At 32.8% G+C, this 26,569-nt stretch overlaps 1 protein-coding gene across 1 annotated transcript in view; it reads right to left on the minus strand.

Annotated features, from left to right (window-relative positions):
* LOC147064730 (uncharacterized) overlaps nucleotides 1–26,569 on the minus strand; it is a 418,531-nt gene that overhangs the window by 350,260 nt on the left and 41,702 nt on the right. The window contains exons 3-6 of the mRNA XM_085958013.1: nucleotides 13,120–13,343; nucleotides 11,247–11,435; nucleotides 10,642–10,773; nucleotides 4,248–4,344 (exon numbers count right to left, since the gene is read on the minus strand). Of these exons, the coding sequence (XP_085814139.1) occupies nucleotides 4,248–4,344; nucleotides 10,642–10,773; nucleotides 11,247–11,435; nucleotides 13,120–13,343 (642 nt within the window). The remainder of the gene's footprint in view (nucleotides 1–4,247; nucleotides 4,345–10,641; nucleotides 10,774–11,246; nucleotides 11,436–13,119; nucleotides 13,344–26,569) is intronic.

Here is a 26,569-nt window from a genome sequence, read left to right on the forward strand (position 1 = left end):
TTTGAGTGTTCCAAATTATGTATTATGTATTTATGAATTTAATGTGCTAAACATGTTACTTTGAATTCTCCAATGGAGATTATCAGTTAAACTTAACATACTATTATTGCAATAGCCAATAAAAACATAATTAAATAAATTAAGGTAAATTAACATTTTCTTTGCAAAGCGCAGAATATAAACCTCCTCATATTGTGTAACGAACCCATTATCATCATGTCACATGCTGTCACGCTGAGATAGAGATAGTAATGTGTTTGGGCCATTACGTATTCAAACTGTTGATAACAATTTTAACTTATTTTATGAGACATGTCTACTTTGTTAACCAAGGTAACTCTAGGTACTTACCTAATAATAAATATTTTTACTTTCTTGGAATAAGAGGGGAGAATTGGAATGTTCGAGACGTTCAAAGTAACCCTCTACTACAAAAAAGTGAACATCACTGTTCAACACAAAAACCACTATCAATCTAAGTCCTACGTATTGATTGACAGTGATTGAACACAGAGGCACATGAGATTGCAATGGACATGGAGTCTAATACTAAAGATTATTGTTATTAATTGCCACTTTAAAAAGTTGAGATAAACTTAAAAATACTAAATTAATAATAAAGTATGAACCTATATGAATTTATTAGCAAGATTACCAAAAGTAATAATTATTAATGATATTATAATTTAGCTTCTGAGAATCAGCAGTAAACATATTGTGCCTGGTAAATGAATAATAACTTACTTTTAACATGTGTTTTGTGTTACAGATCTTCATATAGTAAAGATGCACAATAACAGCTGCTCTGAATATTTGTTTACCAACCCAATTCTACATACAATTATTTTTTTGTAAAATTAATGACAATATTATTATTGTTAATTACATATTATGAAGGCTGTTAAAAACGTTTTCCGCACGGAAATGCATGAAGCACGGGAAGTCTCCCTTATGGGATAGTGAAAGGTACGTTCATGCTCATGATATTGTCATCATCATCATAGCCTTACATAACTAATCATCATGACAAGATAGAATAGGTAATCACATTATCTATAAAGTTGTTTTTAGCTATTAAAATGTTTTGTGCCCTTTTCTCTGAATACAGTTTTGTATGATTAATCGAGCTTCTATCTAATATTAACGGGAGACGAGTCACTTGAATTTGAAGAAGAAGCCTTTGCGTCAATTACATTTCATGTCTCGTTCTTACTTATTAAGTCAAACGAATAACAACAATTCTCATCCAACGCATTCACAGAGAACGCTCGAACTTGTTTATCTTCAGAGCATTCACCAAGTATTTTCCTACCTTCAAAATGTTCACAAAAGACGTTGACTGAATTGAAATGTACCAAATGAAACGCTATGACATCCAAATCAGTCATGACTAACGTGACCATACATCCCATTTTAAACGGGACAGTCCCGTTTTTAGTTAGCCTATCCTGTTGTCCTCGAGCTCAGCTTTGGGATGCCGAAATGTCCCGTTTTCAGAAAGAGCGCAACCCACGTTAACAATTAAATAAAAAGGCGCGAAAAATAAAAAAATCGATAGAAAAGCACCGGTAGAAATGGTATGGTCTTTTTGTGGTGTTTTCTCTTATTTATGAAAAAACACAGTTGCAAGTCGCAGTTCTTAAAGCAATGTTAATTACCAAAGTAAATTTTAAGAAGTCCTGCCAAGAATTTCATTTTTATTTCTAATCAAAACCAAATATACTTTGTTCTTCAGAAAAATAAATAAGACCACGTAAATTATTTACTTTCACGTTTTCATTCCTGTTCTTTTCATTAATAAATAAAAACTATGAATAAATATGCGTTTTCTTGAATACACATGAAGACCACAAGCAAATATCATTCTATGTCACACCTGTATCATTTTGAGTAAATCGATTTTTAAATTTCAAACTCTGAATAGTTGTTACAATTATTAATCTTTCACTATAATTTTTAAACGATTTTTATAATTATCATAAAAATATGATTAATAAACACTACCATTTATTTGAAAATGTACTCAATTGACAAAAATACAATACATATTTCCCAGTATTCATGCACATGGAATGATCTTTCCCTGACCACCTTTTTTAGAAACACGTTTTTGTAGGACACAGATTTATTTTTCCGAAAATGTTTTTACACAGAAAAATACGTTAAGAAATTTTCCACAAGATGGGCATTAACAGTTCATTTTATACAAAAAAATGGACTTAGAATGATATTTGCTTGTGGTCTTCACATACTATTAGGTACCTAAAAACTAGTAGATGTCCCGTTTGGAGGAAAAAAATAAATGGTCACGTTAGTCATGACGCATGTGCATAAAACTTGGTGTATGACTGTTTCACAGGCAGCTTCTGACTCACAAGTTTCAAGTCAGTCCTACATAAATGACGCATGTCTACTGTCTACCGTATCTACTGTATCTAACTGTTATATATCTATCAAAATACAAACAGATTATAGCTTTTTACTACAGGAGGACCTCGACTTTCGCACATAATTGGTTCCTGAAAATGTGTGCGAATGTTGAATGTTCGAAAGTAGAGGGAAGAAATTTTTTTTTTTAAATTGTGTGTATTTTAAATATATATTTATCAAGTAACATGTTTAAAAGGCGTTTAAGAGACATGTTTAAGTGGGGTTTGCGGGTGTTTCCCTTAAAAAGTTATCAAGAGTTAACTGTTTGCCACTCTTCTTTTTCTTTTCTTCGTATAGTATTTTATAACATGCTATGTCTTTATTGATCGCCCTACGCACTTGAGATATGCATTCTCCATTGGGATCACAATCTTCCATAATATTTAAAAATTTGTCAAGATGCATGAAGGCTTCATTCATATTTTTCATTGTTAAAGTCTTGATGATTTTATCAGCTTCTTCTTCCTCACTTTCATTATATATTTCATTTTCGTCAGCCGATTTTCCAGTGAATTTATTATTATGAAAAGAATACCTCATTTTAAACTTGTTAAACCAACCGTTACTTGCTTGAAAAATCGTGTTAGAATCTTCTTTTAATCTAGCCTTCCAATCTTTGTGCAAACTAAGAGCCTTCGCTTGAATAATTGAAATACTCAGAGGGACATCTTTTTGATGTTGGTCATCGATCCATGATGACAAAGATTTTTCCATTTCATCCATAACTATGCCGTGTCTTTTGGAATCAATCTTTAAAGATATATTTCCACAGTTTTGAACGTATTCCTTAATTTTATTTTTATTTTTCAAAATTTAACATATCATAGACCTGTTAGTATCATACGAACGTCCGATTAAAGCAAAAGATTCGCCGCTATCAGAACGTCTAATAATTTCCATCTTTGCCTCGATCGTGAGAAGTTTATGAGTCCTTGATTTCTTTTGGTTCGTATCAACACTGCAGTTTTTCCGTTTCTCACTCATGTTTATAAATTTTTAGGGTGAAATATTTCAAATGAATAAAATTAGCAAAACGCACAACATGACACGCCCGCACGCGCTCCTGCGCAAGACTAAACCTATCCTAGCTAGCTCACAAGCAAAGTGACGGGTGCGAGCAGGATGCAAGTGACGCAAGAAATGCACTTGCTTGTGAGCGAGCGAGAAGGGGATATCTTAACCCAACGGCCCACAGCGCGACGTTTTCAAAAAACCTTTTTTTTTTTAAATGAGCGAAATAGCGAATTGTGCGAAAGTCGAACGTTCGTAAGTCGAGGTCCGCCTGTATATTGTGTTAATTATATTTTGCAAGAAATGACAGTAGCGCTTGGACGATTTTACACCTCTTGAGTGTAGTATTTTTATTGTTTATAAGTACTAATGATCTATCAGGTTTGATTATTGATAAGGTATGGGGTTTTTTACAAACACTTCAACTATTCATAATTTGTTGGTTATATAATTTTTTATTGGATCCTTGACTTAATAGGTAGGTGATAAGTTTTTACCTACTTTATTATATAAGTTAGAGTTAACAGTGTTCTTTCTCAGTGAGTGTTTGCCTTTGGTGAGTGTACACAGCGCCAGAAGATGCCGAAAGGCGAAACCCGGGTTGCAAAAAACGACTCAAGTGGCGTAAAAGTTTTCTGCAGAATGCAATATTGCTATTATCTAAAATCTAAGACAAAACAAAAAAGATTAAAGTATTGTGGCTATTTTCAGCAAATCGAAAATGGCATATTATCATCTAACCAATGTGACACCCAGCTACATCTAGAAGTCACAATGTTGTGAAATATTAGTTCATAACTACTCACCAATGGCACGAGACACAGCAAGCACCCCGCTCACTCTCCACAATCCTTTGTATTTCATACAGCATCCGCCTAATGAAGTTATGCGATCATTTTCATCCTAAAATAGAAAAAGAATTAATTTCATCAGTATTATAATTCACCACTTAATTATGTTATGGCATAGTCATAGAGCTTCGACTACAGCTTCGATATATAGAACGTTTTTAGTGTGAACTGGTCAAGGAAATTAAAATTTTGTAAGTTGGCATACTGAAATATGGTCACATCGTTTATAGCCTTATAGCCGCAATCTTTATTTTTGATTATTGATGTTTGGTAATACACGTATGACATATTTATGTATTGTTGGTGTTTGTTAATGTAAATATTTGAAAAAATTACAGTTCGGTGTATTTGGCTATACAATAATTGAAGCGGTCTGCCATTTATTTGATAGGAGGTGGCGAACCTATGGTACACGCGGTAATTTTACTGGTACGCAAAAGAATCTTAGATGAAATCAATTTTATAAAATAAATTTGCATTTTATAAAAGAAAATATTGACTATTCTTCATCACACTTCCAATATTTCGCTTAAGTCGGCCGGGTGGTCGTCATTGTAATAATATGAAAAAGCATTTGGTTTAAATGGTTTATCACCAGTAAATGTTTTTGGGTGGTCATAGGTTCTAATTGTAAATGTATGACATTCACATTTAAATAGATTTTCACTGAAGCATTTTTAAGTTGTTAAGTTTCTAATAAAAGAAATATCAGCAATATCGTATTTGTTGTGGTTTTTCTAATAAATATGTGTGTTTATCTCGTCAAATCTTCTGCTTGTATAAGAACAAACATCGCATTTAATTGAGATTTCACCAATATGTGTCAAATTATTGCATAAGAACAAATGAATTTAAAATTGTTTTAATAATTTTATTTTCACTTTATGGAGACGGTAGGGCTGAAATAAAAAATGTATATAAAATGTATATATCCGTAAATTTATAACAATGAATTAATACTAGTAATAGGCAGATAATGCAGTTCTTGATTTATCATTTACCCCCAATATTAGCCATTGACACGCCACACCACTCATTTTTATGAATATTATGGCGCATAAGCATAAAAAGGTTCGCCATAGGTGTGGTACGCTATATTCGTTATAATAGTTAATGTATGGGTAATAATTAATATTTTGGTCATACAAGTCATATAGAAATGGGCATTTGTATGTAGTAGTTAATAAAACAATAATATCGATTTGCAGCAATTTATTGCCACTTTCAGTGCAAGAAAATTTGTAGTTCACCACTTTTTTAATTCTTAAAATAATAAAACAATCAACGAAAAATTGTAGAATGCCAATGCAGATATTTGTCATCACTAGACACCGGATATCTGGAGTCCTTTTTTTTTTGGGACGGACTCGAATATTACAACATTTTTTAATTAAAAAATGCGTTAATAATTTATGGAACCTATGTTTTTCAGAAAAATAAGTTGTACGATGTAGTAGGTACAATGAAATATGAAATAAATGATATTGATAATATGTGCAAGAGACTTTATCGATACTTAATTATATAGAAACGCTGCTATTAGTAGGTAGATATACTATACTATTTAGAGAAATTAATGAAGCGCTTACGTATAGAGTGGAAAAATTAGTTGTTAATAGTAATATCTATAATATTTAATAATATTCCACTTTTTATATACATACCTATTATTGTAATCAAAGTTTAAAATTTCTACTAAACTACTTTTATTTTCACTATCAAATAACAAATCACACTTGCTCCCATAATAAGAAGGACCTGACAGCTAGTGTATTATTAAAATCGTACCAAATCTGAATGATTTCGTATATTATGTTGATACTACGAAAATATATAATATGAAAACATATTATTATATTATATGGATTTATGGATGGGTAAAATGGGGAATATCGGACCTATGTGGTTAATGAAACCCTTTAGAAAAAGTTTCGTACGAAAGATACTTCAAATCGTACTTTTGTGTTTCAAGCAAGTGGTTGGACATATTGAGATATTCAATTTTAATATATAGGTACTGATGTTGTAATGTTTTTTTTGACATTTTATAGGCCATTTTCAAAAACTTTATATTCATCATGCAAAATATGTGAGTACATGCGTTTTCTGTTAATTGCTACTCCCTAATACTATAAATTATATATCATAGTATTATTTCAATGAAATATATAAACCCGATATAATTATTTATTTCGGAAGTTATCAAAATGATACAATCATAATTAGTCGACATTGATACATTGTGTATATATTATAGTACCTAATACCATTGATAATAAATTATTTTATCAAGAAAATATTAGATATAAATAGGTATAACACAGTTGCAGTGCCTACCATTTGCCTTAACAAGTTGACCTTGGTTCTAATAGTTCATTGATTTATCCAATCTGGGAGTTCACACATGAAACTATAATTTGATGTTATAGTAATATGGTAGAAAAAACAAAAAAAACTTAACCTGCGCGTTTGTTAACTGATCTACGTATTTTCTTAAAATCCGAGATCACTTCAGTTTTAACGATTATGGATTATAGCTTAAAATTGTTTCTTTGTTTTTATTTAGTGAGTAGGTATATTTTGTGATATTTCACATTAGCTGGTTCCATTGTTTACGGGAAATGACGATTTAACGGGCTTACCTATTGAATGTATTAATAGTATGTAATATATTCATTACGGGTTTTTCACAAACACTTCAGATAATCAAAATTTGTTTTTTACTTGATCCTTTACTAATAGGTAAGAAGGTTTTAACAATCTTTTATTATGTCAATGTGCATTTACGATCGGTGAGTGCGCATAGTGCACGAAGAAGCCAGAAGGCCATAAGCCAGAAGGCATAAGCCGGGTCGTAAATAATGACTAATAGAATACCTAGTACAAAACATAAATCAATTAGAATTTATTGATTAATATTTTTGCTTCTCGTACCCGTTAGATATAGGGACCATTATACCACTTTCCTCTAGAAGGTGTATAAGGTACTTTTAAACACTTTGTACATTTTGCATTTTTGTTTATTGTTACTAAATCTTAGTTGATATTATTCTTTTGACTTATTAACTTAAAAATAACAACAATGGATGAAATATAATATTCCTAAATATTATAATATGTCACATATATAATATTGTGTAAGTATATAATATATAATTATCAAGCCTCGATAGCGAAGGCTGCGTGACTAGCAAATGCACTTACGACCTATGTAAACCTGCCGCTTTGTAATTTTATTCTTGTAAATCCACGGTATTATAGATGGTTGCACTATTATATCTAAAATGTAAACATAAATTTATATGCAATATTGGTATATACTACAGCTGATGATGATACATACTATCGTATGGAAAATAATTCATTTTTAAGTTGTGGGTTTCTTGTACGTATCATGCGACAAAAGCAATAAAATCGTCTTCAAGTTTTTGTCATTGGTCGGGAACCTTTTTTGATACATACACCTACGGCAGGTGAATTTTAAACACAGCAAATTTTTCACAGTTTTGAAGTTACGCTATTTCTTAATGTATATAAACCAGTCATTTAATAAATAAGGACAAATATCACCAACAAGTTAGTTCAAGTAAACAATCGACTCCCACGTCCTCTATACTTAATTGACTTTTTATGCAATAATATGCACCTACCTATATTTTGTACTGTTATTCAATTGAAAATGTCCATTAGGATAAAATCGGTTGAATATCAACATTATGGAATAAATGTGGAAAAAGTACGAAAGTACATATTATAAAGTGTTTTAATGAAATATGTATCTAGGTACCAGTCGTTTTATGTGATGAATAGTTCTTTACACTTTATAATATGTAAGTATTTAAATCAAATACATAATATAATCATATATCAGATAATTTCTTTTTAATAACAACATTTAAATATAATGCTAATTATGTCGAATGGCCACCTAATCGGCGCGCCTTTAGCGTACAATGTATTAAATGGGACGGCGGGACTTTTTTTAATGTTACACACCTACAAACTTACCTGTAGAATGGCCAAAAATGGAACTACGAATTACCATAGGACGCCATTTTGAAAATTTCATTCGAATGTCAGATTTTGTCCAGTTACTAGTCTTGATTGGGTAGTTTTCGACAATGGCTCCATTTTTTTTGTAGTACTTATTCCACTTTTAATCAATAAATTAGGACCGGTTTCATCCGCCTCAGAGGGACATTTTCAACTGAATCTTCCCTTGTTCGGTTGAAAATGTCCCTCTGATGCGAACGAAACCGGTCCTAATTTATTGATTAAAAGTGGAATAAGTACTACAAAAAAATGCGTTTTTTTAATTAAACAACAATAAATATTAACGTAATACAATCACTAAGTGAAAATCTGAAGTATTACATGGGACGGCGGGACTTTTTTTTAACGTTACACACCTACAAACTTACCTGTAGAATGGCCAAAAATGGAACTACGAACTACCATAGGACGCCATTTTGAAAATTTCATTCGAATGTCAGATTTTGTCCAGTTACGAGTCTTGATTGGGCAGTTTTCGACAATGGCTCCATTTTTTTTGTAGTACTTATTCCACTTTTAATCTATAAATTAGGACCGGTTTCGTCCGCCTCAGAGGGACATTTTCAACTGAATCTTCCCTTGTTCAGTTGAAAATGTCCCTCTGATGCGAACGAAACTGGTCCTAATTTATTGATTAAAAGTGGAATAAGTACTACAAAAAAATGCGTTTTATTAAATTAAACAACAATAAATATTAACGTAATACAATGACTAAGTGAAAATCTGAAGCAATATTATATTGCAAAACCTTTAGAAGAATGCAATTACGGCTTACGCAATACATAATATTATAATAGTAGGTTCAAACGAATATTTTCAGGGATGTCTCGCATCTTCAGATGTACGCCACTGGTATTTTGAAGATGAAATTTCTTACGATCGATTTGATGAAATTCTTCAATGTCAATAGTTTATAATCAAATAGACCAGTTTGGGCAGAGCATCCTCAAAATACTTAAATATCTAAAGAAATAAACAAGTAGGTATGTGACTTTTTTATCGATATGTAGGTACGGTATTGTTGCTTGTAATACTAATAGGTATCAATATGATACATTTAGAACATAAAACGGGTCAGCGGACAAAATCTTCCAATATTTGTATTTATATTAGTGGTAGGTACGCAAAAGCTATTCGATATTTAATTATGAAAAAACATATTCTACACGCATTTTATAAAAATGGTTTACCATTACTGCCTGCAATAAAACAAACCATCAATTTTGTAATGCGATCTTTTTAATTGCATTTTGCGAATTTGAATTCGTTTGTCGTAGCCGCAAGTCGCGTTATAATATTGGCAAGACGATTATCTTAATTACAATAATTACCATCGCACCTGAGCTGCCAGAAAAAACAACTGACAAATTGTAGAAATCCATACTAAGAATCATTTGGGCAAAAGTCTCCTTAGGATATTGGATTCGTCCACCATTTTAATGTGTTTTTTAATGGGTTGACGGTTAAAAACTTGAAAGATCCGGCCTTTAGTCATCACATTCGCAATTCTGCTTTGTTGACAGAGTTGTCCCGATGGCTGTCATTATAATTTTATTGTTATCAACAAACATCTTTATTTAAATGGTCTTCCATCAGTTAATGTTTTCAAGTAGTTATGCCATCTACTTGTAAATGTTTTCAAGTAGTTATGCCATCTACTTGTAAATGTACATACATCGTATTAAAATGAATTTTCGACGGTAAGTATATTAATTAAATCGATAAAATAAACATTTCCGTAAATTGACAATAATATGTTTGAAAATTCTCATAGCATAGACCTAATAGGTGGAGCAAGTAGCTGATATCTATTCCTCGTAAAGAATTCGTTAAGTAAGCAGTTTGTAAGGCGGTTAATATGCATATTGGATTGAAAATTAATAAAAAGAATATTAATACACCTGATGTTCTCAATTAATACTGCTGTTTGGACTTATGGTAGTTTACCTATACTAAACAAAAATGTTTGTCAAGTTTTTGGCAGGTAAGCATAAAAAGGTTCACCATCGCTGGTCTAGGGATAGATTTCCTATTCATCATAATTATTGTGATTCAAACAAATTTATATTCTTAGCTTAGATTGTTGTTTATAGTATAATCAAGTTTCTAGGAATGCAGTGCCATCTGTTGGAAACAGTTACAAGATCGTTTTTAAAATGGTCTGAAACTGGGCTAAAAATATATTTTTGTTTGTGGGAGCGGTTTTGAATTTCAAATAGCAGAGCCCTGTAATATTATTAGTATGGGAATGATAGATGGACTATCGAAATAATATAGTAATGGCATGTTAATTAACCTGTCTGGAAGGTCTATGAGGGTTAACAAGTTGAATTAATGAGCCATCTCCGACGAGAAGTGCCTGTGTGTCACCTACCCAGCCAACCAATAAGTTATTTCCTTTCAAATAACAAACTGCTGCTGTAGTTCCCTGAAAAATAAACAAAATTATTTATATTCAGTGATAAACATTTATATTTATTGTCTATAGATATATTATAAACAGGAACTGACTAATTAAAATCCTGGACTTATATACTATATCACTTATTATAAATTCTACTAATTCCAATTATCACTTGATATAAATTCAGAACAATGTTAATGTCATTATAAATAGATATACCTAAGTGAGCTTCAATATAAAATTAAGATTATAGATTAAATTGACTCATAGAATGGTGAATACAGTTTACTAGGCAGTAATAACTATAGCATGGGACAGAAACCAATTGAGATAAAAGGAACAATGACGCCTACAGCCAGCAGTTGACTGACATCAAAAGATTGACATAATCAGCTTCTGGCACTAAACTATCATTCTAATATACATACCAGTACTAATTTTTTTTTTTTTTTTGACGAAACTACAAATTAATGTTTTATATAATTATAGAAACTTACACCAGCAGACTTTTTATCACCGAATTCTTTATCAGTTTGTATGAATGCCTCCCGTAGGGCTGCTTTTGGGTTTGTTAGGAAGTGAGGACTGTTGACGAAGTGGAAGTGAAGGTGGACAGCTGCAAATGAAGCCGCTAACGACCCACAATGTCCATCATAGATGGCATAAAAACTGCTTGGTTCAGAACCCTGAAATCACAATAAGAAAAATGTCATCACTTATTTAAATGGAATAACAACTATTTACAGTAAACTCCCGATTATCCGAGCATGAATTTAATTTTTTTTTTAAATCGCTCGCTTTTGTAAACATGAAGTTGGTTTTTTGTGAGTTGAAAATTAAGGGGTTGCCACAGAAAGCAGTGCACTTATTAGATAATGCTTCTTCTCATCCAAATGAAAGCATATTGAAAACGGACAACGCCGTAACGGTTGCAAAATTTTTAACACCTAATGTTACACCTTTAAGGCAAATCCTCTACTTCCCAGAGGCACCTAGCGGAAAAATACGAAGCTTGCAATTTGAGACATTTTTTTTGATACTTTACAATTTAAACTCTATATGTGTCGCTGAGTTTCAAAACCCGCTATAACACTTTTTTGAAATAATTAAGATATATATATCGTTGGATTCATTATTAAAATCTCTGTATGAAAATTTTATCGACTCTTTCAAAAGCTGCAACGATTAACTGTCATTTATGAAACAAAATCAATGTGTCTATCAAATCCCGCTATAACACTACTGTAACATTCAAAAACCTTTTTAGTTCAAAAAGTTTTTGTTGATTTTCTCAACATAATGAAAAAGTGTTATAGCGGGTAAATAAAGTCAAAGCTAATAAATAATATGTGAGATTCCTGCAAAAAAACCAAAATCACAGATTTTCTATATAAATAATGATTATTAAACAATATGTTAAAATAATTGTCTGTTTCAGAAATGTATACATGATATTATGTACCTAGTATTTTAAAAAGAAAAAACTGTAGTTCAGGTTATCCGTGTTTTTCATTTATCCGTGCCGCCTCTCCCCACCATTAGCCCGGATAATCAGGAATCTACTGTATCTGTGATTCATTTGATTATTAGATGCTTCACGAACATACTTCAAGAAGTGGATTTTTTTTTGATAATGTATCCCAGGGTGTGAATATCATCACCCTATGAAATGTCATCTGATATTACTCTATTAAGTCGTTCAATGCGCAAACCGCACCCTAGCGCGTAGCAATTAACATTATAATTAAATGTGGTCATTAAGTGGTCAGCAGTTAACGAGTTAATACATTTGTGTCAGAATAGTGCCAAAACTTCATCATGAACATGTTATCTAGAGTTTCCCAAACTTTTAGGATGGATTATGGCCCACTTTGAAAGCATATATTTCCTCAGCGCTTGTGAAAAAAACCTATTTAAAATATGATGTTTGTTTATAAACATGCAAACGGTTTAACCACTTAAAAACACATAAAATGATGGATACTGGATAAAAATCTTTTAAACATCACGTATGTCCTTTTCATTGCATGATTCATGATGACTCGAAAATGAATAAAATGACCATACAGGTAAAAAAAACTATTCAAAAATGATATTTGTTCTTTTCATAAACAAAATTTCACTGAAAGACTAAATGGACAAAATTAAAACACTAATATCCACTATGATGATATAATTTCACCATAGGAATTCTCAGAAGGAGATAACATTATTTTGACAGATACCTGTTGAGTTGACTTGTTAATTGACCTTTTCTGTAAAATTATAATTATATTGACACCATACTAAAATAAAAACAAGGTTGTCGATAATTATATGTCGAGCAGTTTTTAAGAGTGGTAACAAGTAGTTACAACAAATCCTACGCACCGGTATATCGAAGAGTCTAGAGAAGTCATCGATAACGACATGTCGGTCCTCCATGGTTCGGCGGCCATTCCGACTGGTAGCGATGGCAGATCGTGGATACATCTGCGGTGCCGGCATCATTGCCAGGAGGGAGTTGTCCTGCTTGGTACGGAGTACAGCCAAAACCCTGGACACTACTCCTCGCATAAAGTGGAGAGACTGGAAGGTAGCAGACTGCCCCGATGCTGAAAACGGAAGAAAATCCATTATATTAGTGTGCCATTATACAGCAGTCGTTTTCAAGCTTTTTCGTTTCACAGCTCCCTTGATAAATAAAGATTTTTCATAGCACTCTAAAAAATGAGAATTATTGAGATGGGTGGGTCCGCAGTGCACCATACAATTTCTGAATTCGTGAAAACCATCCAGACACAAGTTACTCTCGTTAGTTCTCGTTCGGCATTGAGTTTTAAGCGATATTTATTACAGTTACCATTGAAAATCGAAATCGACATGTTTTCCTTTGTATCGTCAGGAAGAGAGCTCAATTAGACTATTTTCCTCTGCCAACGTAATGTTAGCTATAGATTGGGGTCTGATTGGCTCTTGAATTCATGTGAACTTGTATATCTTCTTCGAAGTAGTTTTGAAACGCTGAGATAGGAGCTTTTCAAAAACAATGTTAATATCATGGGAAAAAACAACTTCATTTGCGAGTCTGAAAATTTGCACATAATATGACTGTAATAATATGTACAATCTATTACAGGGTTGGCGAACCTTTTAACGTAGATATGCCGTGCCAAAATTTCCTAAATATTATTTTTTGACTGTTTGACGTGCCAAACAGTTTTTCATAGGGAAAAAATAGTTATAAGAATTCTATTAAAAAAGCTCAAAAACTATAATTGAGTTCTTGAGTATAACTGTAATACTTAGTTTGGTTCTTTAGACACAAATTTACGCCAGAATTGATATAATCAGTTGAGGCATTCTCTCACTGCAGTGGTCTCAAGCATTGTAAAATGATTGTAAATCGATTAAAATCAGAGGTTAGCGATGCGGCTGCCCCCGCCGCCTGATAAGGTCTGTGTTATAAAATTATCTGTGTTGCATAAAACCTAGGTACCGACCCATGCGATTTAAATTAAATGTATGGCTTATGCTTGAACAGTATCTGCCTGCTTTTTTTATATAATGCGATCTGTCATCTATGCACGAATTTCGTCGTTTCCATTGGCGCATCGATTGGTATATATTATTGGTAAAAATATTATTTAAAACCGAAGAAAATAAGCATGACTATATCGTCATTATTTTTTAATATTAGGTTATTTGTATTTATTTATAAAACTCTTTTGTAAAAAATAATATTTTTATATAAATTATATTTTTTCTCTCTCTTCAATATAAAATCTGCCTGCCAAGCAAAATCATCTCGCGTGCCATAGGTTCACCATCACCGATCTATCACATGTAGCCCTTCATTTGTAGTCACAAGGATCGAGAGGTTTTTTTTTAATATAAACTTACACTATTACTGACTTTATAAAATTTATGACTTTCACTCAAACACTCAGTGGAGGGCTTGACACTTTGATTCAACTGCATTTTCCTATGAATTTATTAAGTTAAGAATTTAATTATCATCTCATGAAAACAGTAATCGAAATATGTAAATCGCCATTGTGACCGTACATCTGTTGCATTAAATTAAGATTGCCTGATTGTCATAAACTTCGATCTGCATTATTGGAAAAACCACGTCATCTATAATATTATATTGTATATCATACGTTAATTGAACTATTTAAAACAATGATACCGATACATAAATGAAGCTACAATAGTATAAAGCAGTGTTTCTAAACCTGCAATATGCTAGTACCCCTTTAGGGAGATAAGATTTACTGTCGCACCTACTCTACTTTTCCAATTAAAAATAAAAATGTCTCTTCATAAACAGATTCGATGTCTTTTTTTTATCTCATTCTGAATTTCCTATCGATTTTTTTCGAAATCTTTCGCATAACTCAGGAAGTAAACGTACCACATTTGGAAAACACATTGATTTTAAAAGTAATTTGTACGGAAAGTTAGTCACAATAAATATCATAATCTTCCTAAGAGAGTGGTATCATGCAATAGGTAGGTACATATTCGTTTTGATTTGACTTCTGGGTGGAACTAATATTTTGTTTTTGAAATCATTAATGGGTATTTCTTATCATCTGGATACAGAATTCAGATAATGCTGGCAATCAATTCCTAGGGAAAAGTATAAAAGCAGAACATTGTAGTCAGTTTCGTTTTATGCAAAAAAAAAATAATCATGAAACATTTGTTTTTATATTATGATAATATTATTGAAAGTAACACCAATTTTGTAAAAAAAAATATTATTAATAAAAATTAGACTAAATTTTTCCACATAGGTACAACGCGGTCATTCTCTGAAAATCCGTTTAATAATTAATACCTAACTATAAGTTGACTAATTGGGGATATTGAATTATTAATAACCATGTCCTTGCTTTTTCGTACAAGGTGGTTGTTAGTAATTTTGAACAATCACAAACACCCAGGCTTTGAGAAAAACACATAAATGTTTTTGTCATGACCGGGAATCGAACCCAGAACTCTCGGGTGGAAGGCCAGCGCCTTACCCACTGCACCACGAGAGCCGCTAATTGGGGATATTATACTAAATTAGTCGAATTAACCAACATGTGAATCATCAATTAATTTTATTTTGAGTAAGGATAAAATTACATTATGTAGGTCAAGCAGTATTGCCAACTAAAAATATGCCAAATAAGATAAGAAAATATTATAAGCTAGATTAGATGACAGAAAAAAGGTCAAAATTTTCTCATAATTCAAAAAGTGTCTAGAAACCCTCAGAAAGAAAGTAAATTATAAAATTAATAATTAAATAATTACAAGATAAAAAGAACTTTTTATATACAACGTTTTAAAATTCTGTTTAACCATATAAACTTGACTTGACTAGCTTAAACGATCAAAAAATTTGTACTTGACATGTCGTATTGATTTCCATAGTAACTAACGCACGTTATAGTTGATAATTTTGTTGCTAGGACCTTAGACCCCTAACAACCAATAATGGGGTCGAAATAACTTTTCATACAAAACAGAATTAACAGAAAATGAATTCAATTCTACTTAAAGATGGCTAAAAGTATTAAAAAAATGCATTGGCATCGTGTTCTGATATATTCTAAAAGTGTCAAATGTCTAGCTAGTCGGGAAGTTAGTTAAAAATCAATTGCTTGTCAATCATACAAGTCCAAATCAAGATTTGATTTGTACCGGACAAAGAACCAAAGGATAAATAAGAATACGAGCTAAGAAAAACGTTATAAAATATACATTAACGATTGTAATAATGAAGATTTCGAAATTATCGACATCACAGGAAAACGTTGTAAGTGAAGTGACAATGTAAATATGTCAAATTGTATGAATGGTGACTGATGTGTGCGGACATGCGGTATTTCATTGTTTGTCTATAATTCTTGTAAAACCGCATTTTTTATCAAACGCATATCCTTTGATATAATGGCCTGTGTGATTTTCACAAAACAAATTGTTGTGTTGCTTTTTCTTTTAGAAGAATATCAAATCAGTAATCATATATAATTATAACACCTCAAATTTATCGCGTTTTCAATCGATCTATAATCCGGACTATGGATGATGGTGTTTTCGTTGAGGTAATAAAAATAGACCGTTCAGATGAATAGAACGCAGCCATCTAAATTTAAAAAATATATATATTTTAAAGCTTGCAAAAAATTTAAATATTTAAAAACAAAAAGGTTACGAAATTTTCACTCAGTTGGACCAACCTGTATACCTACAGAATATTACTGTAGATAATTTTACAAACAAATTTGACCGAATAATTATAAACCTTTAAAACCTTATAAAACTTTACGACGAAATTAGCTATAATTAATACTGCTCTTGTGGTTTTAATCAAGGTATTCTACTAATAATAGTTCTCTAGCATTCTCAAATATTATGATTTATGAATTGTTCGTCCAATAAAAACAGTTTATTAAATAAGTAAATAATTAGATACTTATAAGAATGTGTTTCATTATTATTTGAGAATCAAGCATAAGTAATTGAAAATATGTCGTTTTAGTGAAATATAATATGTAGGTATTGTTATATTTAGCAGGTAGACGAATCCAACAATAGTGATTGGGTTATATTATAACTTATAACATAACATACGAATGTAAGATAACCGATAAAATAATTTAAATTTTCAAGGTGATATAAATTTATAAATAGCGGTAAATTATTTTAATTTATGTTAAACAATCAAACGGCAGTGAATTGAATTAACACCGACGTACCTAAGAAAAAAGCGCATGAAATTTTGACATTTACAATATTTCTAAATGGTTAGCGAAACAAAGTCGAGTTTTTTTCTTCATAATAATGAAATAACGGACCATAACTAGACAAGATTATCTGACTCATGCAGTCCATTTTAAAACCAAACAAAGATGACGTGATCGTTGCATCCACATTAATTTACACATAATGCAGCTAACATTCAAACACAATTACTTGGTGCAAATTATTTCAGAGACATTAATCGACAACATGATGCTAAAATAAAATTGACATTGTCGGATAAAATATTACACGGAAAATTTTATAATGGCGTTGTATAAACGTCGAACGGCGAGAAAATTTACATACTTACGAAATTATGTTGATTGAAATTGATACTATATAAAATGTGGTGTAATATAATTTATACTGTACGCATGTCATAGAATATTCCCCGAAATCCGGACTATCGCCACGTGATAGTTGTATATATTATGTAAAACCCTAATACACACCTACTTGTACATCAGATCTGTCCGCCAACATTTGTATAAAAAATATTTAAAATATCCAAATACCCACAACATTTTTTCGCTTCACGACGCCATTAAGCCTAGTCCATCACACATCCGTCGATAAACAAATGAACATTGCATAAAACATTAGAAATGTATTTTTTTATGCAAATGACCATGTTTTTCTTGTATTCCGACGTGGAAGCATTGATCAACATACAAGTGTGGCCATATTTGAGGAGAAAATAATACTGTTTTATCGGAAGTAGCGACGCGTGGTATTTTGATTAAAGTGCACAGATTTGTATAATGTGGGCTTTCCAAACTATATTTCATTTGCAGTTGAGTTGAGATTCAAGTTTCAACCATATGCTTGTGCACGATCATTAATGTTTTGGCAAAGTTTAAAAACGATTGTATAGTTTGGTCACGAGATAATGTATTTATGTAGGTCTGTCTGTATTAAGGTTAACTCGCAGCGCTGGCTTCGCCTTAAACACATTTTAGAGATGAAACCGATTAGTGATCATTAAGGAAACTCATCATAACGTAATACAAATCCATATATTCTGTTTTGGAAGTTACGAGAATGAATCACGCGATCTCCACATCAAATTTAATTTTGTTATTTATATTATGCAACGCTCAATCTCCGGCCGGCGGGCTAAATAAGAATCGGCGAAAACATATTAATTGCAATGCAGAATATTAACATGAAAACATTTTTTAATATTGTAAAATATGGATTCAATGTTTTCGCAAAGAAAAAATTCGAAGATTCAATGCACCGTTGGATCAATAGGGCAACTAGGTATGTGCCGACCTCGTTAGTTTACATACAATATGTACCTACCAACGACATTGAAACAGAGGCTAATTCTTAATTAAATACTTACATTCTATTAAACAAATAGATAATCATGAAAAAAATGTTTTTTTGGAGATCGGTAGTAATGGTCAAAATACCACCTGACTAAACCAAACTATGTAAAATCGTCTGTTGAGAGGTATAAACCATACAAGTGACCATTACTATCTTTTCAGTTGAGGTGAAATAATGAATTCACAGTGATTTTTTTTTAAATAATATATAATAATGTTTTAAATAATATATAATAAATAATAAATAATGTGATAATGTGGGACAGAAAACTAAAAATCAAAAAAAAATCACTTATTCTATAGGTACCTATATCACTTTTTTATTTCAACAGTAGATATGTTTTTTTAATCTTTTCTCTGTAAATCTATTATACAGTTAACTTCATTGTGTAATAGACGTAGTAAGGATTTTTATAAATTTTGCGGAAGCTTTGACTGCGACCTGTTGTCACATTACGTCTTTTCCTCTTATTGAGGATCCGTTGTTCAGGTCCTCCCCCAATGTTGTTAAAGAGTTTTTAAATTTTGGCGCTGTTCCACTATATGTACAAAGTAGGTATCGGTTTTTTATTCATCTCCTCAGTTATAAAGTCGTATGATACCTGTGAAGAAGCATCATAATTTCCACAAAAATGACCGATGAAGCTTTAAGCTTTTCGCTCATGGAGAAACTAAAATCCGACGAACTGGTCGCTGATGGAACTCATAAACTGGCCAATGACTGATACTTCGCACGCGGCGCTACTGAAACCCACTTTAAATAATAATCTCACAATCCCAAACTGTGAAAGTATAAATAAAATATTATAATATATTTATGTAAAATATTATAATATTATATATGTATGTAAAATATTATAATACATTATAAACGGGATTACTCTGGCAGCCTGTAATTATACATGCAGGTTATTATACCACCTCTTCCACAAATTTGAAATTAAAAATCGGTTCGCCCATCTTTAACTTTTGACGTAGGTACCTATTGACTTGTTATTGCTTGTTCAGTGCTACCAATATGGTAAGAAAATATGATTTTTCATCGAATCTACTGATATTGACACCACTGTTTTATGGTGGACTGGAAACTGGAAGACTAGCATGTCGCATCTCTTCAGTTTTAGTAGCGAACGTTTTGAAACTGAGAGATTCCGGTCTTGCCGTGAGCGAGACGCCATTGAAATATATTGGCTAGCCGCTAGATACTGGCTGGAATTTTAGTTTCAGTCTCGTCTTTTTTGAGTATTCTCGTGAGCGGAAGGCCTTAGACTTATCCAAAACTAGATAGTAGATACAAGATACTTTAAATATATCAGTAAGTTATCGATATTTTTAAAACAAGATCTGACACTGGGTCGGCTTGAAACGACGTGTCTAATTATATATATTATACCTACTAAAATATATTATAAAATAATATCGTCTAATTCTAACCCATTAACTCACGGGTGTGTTTATTATACTGAAAATACTATATATTATAATCTGCATCTGTCCATTTCATGATATTCACAATTAGTGGCACCCACTGAAATTGTGGCACGGTCATCGTAAAAGCTCGATAATATATTGTTTTCTTTAAAAACTAGTGCATTGGAATTTGGGGGTACACGTATTGAATCTCAACAAAGTTCTTATGTAGAAAATGGGATTGTTACCATGTTCCGATGATTTGGTCTGACTTCAGATGCATGGCAAACCTTGTTATCAATCATCGTTGATAGCGTCCTTTATTGTCAAAAACAATTCGAAACAATTGTCTAATAAATGTTAGATACCACTGCCATGGCGCAAGGAAGGGGGGCGTATCGCAGAGAGCGTCCTGCCATGTTGCGATGCGGCTGATGCACGTGGGAGAGAGCAAACCGAGAAAGTTCAGGTTAATTGGACAGGTTTACGACCCCACAGGGACTTGAATGGAAGCACTGTGACTTGCGCAAATGACTCCCCGCTACCGAAAAGTGAAAGGGGATTTCACCCTGCGATAGGGCTGTCACTGTTATCTGATGTCCCGTATACACGGGATTGTCCCTAATCAGTGTCTAACGTCAGAAAATTGTTATTGACGTAATCAGTGATCACCAAATAAAATCAAGACGAATACAATCATATCTTAATAATTTTTAAATAATACTTAGATTATTAATTTAATTTAATAAAACGCGAATTTTTATGGTACTTATTCCAGTTTCCCTGTCCTTCTGAGGCGGACGATACCCATCCAGATATTAATTAATAAAAGTGGAATAAGTACGATAAAAATTTGCGTTTTATTCAATTAAATTAATATTACAATGCATTTACACCATGACAGTATGACACAATAAAATAAATGAAAAATTAAATTTCTCCTTTCGGTAAATTTGGGGTTTTTATATTATAAAATAAACTCTCGAAGTCTCGAGTCTCGAAAAACGAATAATACAAAAGTTCACAAAATTCAAATAATTTTGAATAGCCATTTATAAATTCGTTTTCCATGAAGTAGAATAACTTTTTTAGTTAATAGAACTTCGTAGTCCAGTGCTTAATACGTTTGCCTTTCATCCGGGGGCTCCGGGTTCGATCCGGTGAAGTCACAATATATTTATGTGATTTTCTCAAAGCCCAGGTGTTTGTAATTGTTTCAGTTATATTACTAAATACACTACTGTTTAACTACACTACCATCATTGGGCCTCGTGGCCTGTTGTGGCGTTCAAAATAACATGTACCTACCTATATTGCCTTAAATCCAAAAGAATTTAACTAATATTATTAAATCTGACATTTTTTCTTCCTAGGTCTTCCTCGTCGCCATCCTCATAACTGAGGAACGTGATCATATCATTATGACAGATATTAGGGGGTTCCGGTGAACTCATTCATTTGGTCATTCGATCATGTCTGATCATACTGCCCAAAAAATACCTAACAAAAAATGTGTGCGCATACTTAATAGGTGGCATGCACACCGAGGACTATCTCTCACCGACGTCCTGTTCCTGCAGTATCGAGACAAGGTTCTGTATTCCGTTCACGATATCCTCAGCAGCCCTTGTCAATACCGCATTTCGAATACCAGCGTAAAATATTTTCTTTCCTTTTTATTCCTAAATAGTGTAACGTAAAGAATGATCATGGGGACCCGTATGGTAAGACAGTATCTTGAACACAATATAGTTTATGTGTTATTTGCTCAAGCCCCTCTTGCTTCACAAACACAAAGTAATTGAATATAAAAGACGTGAATTTACCGCACCTGCGGTATTCGATCCCGTAGTCCAACTATCAGTAGTACAAAGATCTACCCCTAATGCATGACAGACAGAATTAAGAACAACATTAAAGTTAATACTTAATTCTATTTTCCCTTGAAATTTTAATGGATTTCAGTTTTGTACTATCCATTTGAGTCTTTCTTTGTGACCGAAAGGTGAAACCCGGGTCGCAAAGAAACGAATTAAATCCATTAAAATTTAAATTCAAATTCCAACAAGTACCCTCCACCGACAGTATTAATAATAACACTATTTTTTAATTAATTTCAACTAATAAATTACGGAAAACTCCATATTTTGGGTTTATTCCGTAACAACCCTACGCTGACATTAATGCGTCAGAGACGGGATGCAAACTGGTAACACCGACCACTGACTAGCATATTTCACTTCCATGGAAAACATTTCCAGGAGATAATGGCTAAAAGTTATGTCTTTTGTACATTTTTTTTACCGAATGAATTCATGAAAGCCGGAATAGAAAATTATTCAGAGCATAGTCTGTATGCTTATTACTTATTACAATATCTTCGTGCAATGAGGCCAATTATTTATCATACACAATAAAGATCACCAGAGCCTTTATAATATTATATAATAATAATATAACAAATGGATCTGTGATAATAATACTCAATCAGACTGAGACTATAGTTAATTTATTGATTTAATTTTAAAATAAACGCTCAGATCGTCATGTTAAACAATTAAGTAGGTAGTGATATTAACAATAAAAACAAACACTACAAAATGCTTAGTTATCTCTATATATATAAAAATCTCGTGTCACGATGTTTGTGGTCGAACTCCTCCGAAATGGCTCGACCGATTTTTATGATTTTTTTTTATGTATATTTGTTAGGTATGAGAATAAGTCAACAAGTATATTTCATACCGCTAGGTGATTAGGGTATCTCTATCCAGAAAAATTTTCTTTTATTTTTTTGACAATTTTTTTTTTGTATTTTTTTTATTATTTGGCATAAAAAAATACCTATAACCTCAAATTTTTACTTTCCTACCATTTTTTAATCGCGATTATATTATTTTTGTATGAACAAATTTAACCGTCGTTCGTATTTCAAACAGAACGAAATTATTTATGTTGTTGAATGACAGATGGCACTACGTCCGAGAAGAATTCAAGAGAAACGTCGCGTCATTTTGACATTTCATTCGGCAAATCACAACGCAGTGCGTGCAAAATTTTGTACGATTTATTTTAATTTATCTATTTTTATGTGCGTGTATTACAGTGCACAATGCCAGCAAGACGCAAAGGGGGCCATTTGGGCCGTCGAACGAATAAAGCAACAAACATGCGAAATAGTAGAGTAGAAAGAACAGACGAACAAATCCAACAAGATAAAAAAAACCGTGCAATTGCGTGCATTTCAATCACAAGAGGCACGAGCTGAACGAAATCAACAACGACAATTGGAACGGAGCCAAGCGCGCCGGTTCGTAGTTAACACACGAAGAGCAAATGACCGACAACCCAAACAAGTACATCGAACATTTACATCCGCTTCGTTCCTTCGTCTCGCATTCGAGTACGAGCCAGATATTGAATATTCCGCTCATCCGAAAGTGCTGATTGGTGCTATGGACAAAGAATGTCCCCATTGTCATGCGCTCAAATTCAAACATGAGTCAGCCGGGATGTGTTGCGCATCAGGAAAAGTGCAACTATCAGAAATTGAGATACCACCAGAACCATTGAACAGCTTGCTCATTGGCACGGTTCCAGATTCAAACCTGTTCCTGAAGTCCATTCGCACATTCAATTCATGCTTCCAAATGACTTCGTCCGGAGCAACAGAAATAGTTCACAATACTGCGGCAAATGGTCAACAATTCCATTCTACGTTCAAAAACAAAGGTCAACTATACCACAAAGTAGGCTCATTGCTGCTAATGCCAAACGAACCACATACATTTTTACAAATCTACTTCATGGGCGCGGCGGTGAGGACATCAATCATGTGGATGCACGTTGCGGCTACAATAGCCTCAATTCGCCTAATGCCAGGCGCATCGTCGGCGAACTGGACGCCCTGTTGAATGAGCACAATGAATTATTGAAATTCTTCAAAGCACACATGCACGAATCGCAAAGTGACAATCACGCTATCGTCATCAATCCTGATAAAACACTAGCTGGAGAGCACGTACGTCGATTCAATGCGACTGTTGTTGACGACATTGCTGGAATCATGGTTGGCGACCGCACATCGACGCGAGAAATCGTGATTCGAAGAAGAAACAATAATCTGGAGTTCATCGCTGACACACACCGTTCATACGACGCTCTCCAATATCCGCTAATTTTCTGGAAGGGACAAGACGGATATTGCATAAACATTAAACAACGAGATCCTGTCACAGGTAATTCATTCATTATGAACATCATTACTCATTTTGAATTGAGAAAATGAATGGTTGATGTTTTTTTGTTTTTATCGGCGGTCATCGTCTACAGTGCTCTATTCTTTTTTCTGTCATAGATCCCATCCCCACACACTTACGATACATTCGTTACTTTTTATTTAACAACCAAAACATTCACTAGAAATAATTTATATGGCAGAACAACGTTTGCCTGGTCAGCTAGTAATTTTATAATAATTGTGGAATAAGTACTAAGAAATGTGCTTGATATTATCTATGACTTGGCACGTCTTAAAACCTACTCGTCTAAGGAATAGACACATCTCAAAAACCTACATTATTCTGTATTTCATACACATCATTAAATAACAATCAGGACCGGTGTCATTGGATTAAATGGACATTATCTTGTTTGTTAAAAATAAGCAGTTGTTTATAAGTCACATTAAGGATTCGACTGCGCCCTCGAAGGACTGACTAGTGGTAACGTGTTCACTTATGAAGTCGTGGGTCTCGAATCCCAGACCCATGGTGTGTACCCATGGAGCCAATGCGATGAGTATTTGGTTAACATCAATTTCTTGTAAAAATCTATTAAAAAGCATCTTTGTGGGGCGGCAAAGATCCACACCGCATTGTAAAGAGTTTCAAATAAAAAAAATGAAAATATTATGTATATAGAATCAATTTCAATTTCAAGAATTGCAAGAATCAATTCATTAATATTGGAAATTAAAATATGTTCACGGCTAGCAAAGCCAGTATAGATGATACTGATAACAACTCACTGATAGCAATTACATTGATAATTATCGGCTATATGATAAGATAAAGAGCAAAACGCAGCACGACAATGTAAACATAGCACAAGCACTGTGTTCATTCAAACCAAACCATGATAATAAATAATTAATATTCGAAGAATTTCTATTTATTGATTTATTTTCTGGCCTGCTCAGTGTACTATTTTGGGTTTACCATTGATGATTGTTGATTCTATCATGAGTCATGTGCCATGCCTTCTGCTTAAATTGGTGGTTATTTAATTAAATCATTGGTTATTTGTATCAAAAACAGATTTTACTCTAATTAGCCAAATGTATTACTACGTAAATCATGCTGAATACGTAGGAAGACAGTCTTTTGTTTGCCTGTGACAACCTGAACAATCTATTTCGATGTACTGATCGTCGAAAACCGGGTATGAAAGACGTACGATTATGGACAGTGGTTAAGTAAAAGTATGAGACCTTAGCTAATAGGATATAATGATCGGACTGAAAGGAATTATCAGTCTCAAGACTGGCAAAAGAGAGAAAATTGAGACAGCTGATTCACAGTCATGCAGTCTTCCAGAGTTGTCGCAATACTGTCTAACACGTCGATCGAGGGATGAATTTTGGTAGATTGCGCCATAGACCCCCCCGTAAGAATTAAATTGTGAAAATTGAACAAGAAAAAGGCGGGAACATTAAGTTGTAATATAATTTCATCGAAGTTTGAAAGGGAAGCATTATCCATTCCTTTTCTCTAACCAACTTAGAAAGTTGTTTTCAAATTAACCACGAGAAAGCCCGTATGACTTCCTCGTATCATTTGATTCGTATCCGTACATATGTGAATACGTGAGCTTTAAGCTTCCCTTATCGTCACGCAGTAGGCTCTTTATATAGTAGGAGACTAGTTTAACGATAATTGCAATGAGAACCTAAAAAAGATCAAATATTTTCACGATTAGTATTGTTTTATTTTTAACACAGTTTCCTCATGTTCGTCCAAATTGAAGAATGCCATTGAAAAAGTATGGTAGACGATTTTTGATAGGTACTGAATAGTGGACAGTAGTTCACAGCCTACCTACTTGAAGTTGGACATGGCTGGTATGCGTAGTTGAGAAATACGCCGCATTTCGTGCAGTTACACCAAGTTGTTCCATGTAGCAGGCGAAAAGAGAATATCACATTCTGATAGGGAGTGCCACAAAAAGAAGACAGGTAGATATTTTATTGTGTATTGAAACATAAATAGATGGATAATTATGGACATTAC

Source organism: Rhyacophila brunnea, unplaced genomic scaffold, assembly GCF_057557595.1.
Source record: "Rhyacophila brunnea isolate RB1 unplaced genomic scaffold, BYU_Rbru_1.0 scaffold_7, whole genome shotgun sequence".
NCBI lineage: Eukaryota > Metazoa > Arthropoda > Insecta > Trichoptera > Rhyacophilidae > Rhyacophila > Rhyacophila brunnea.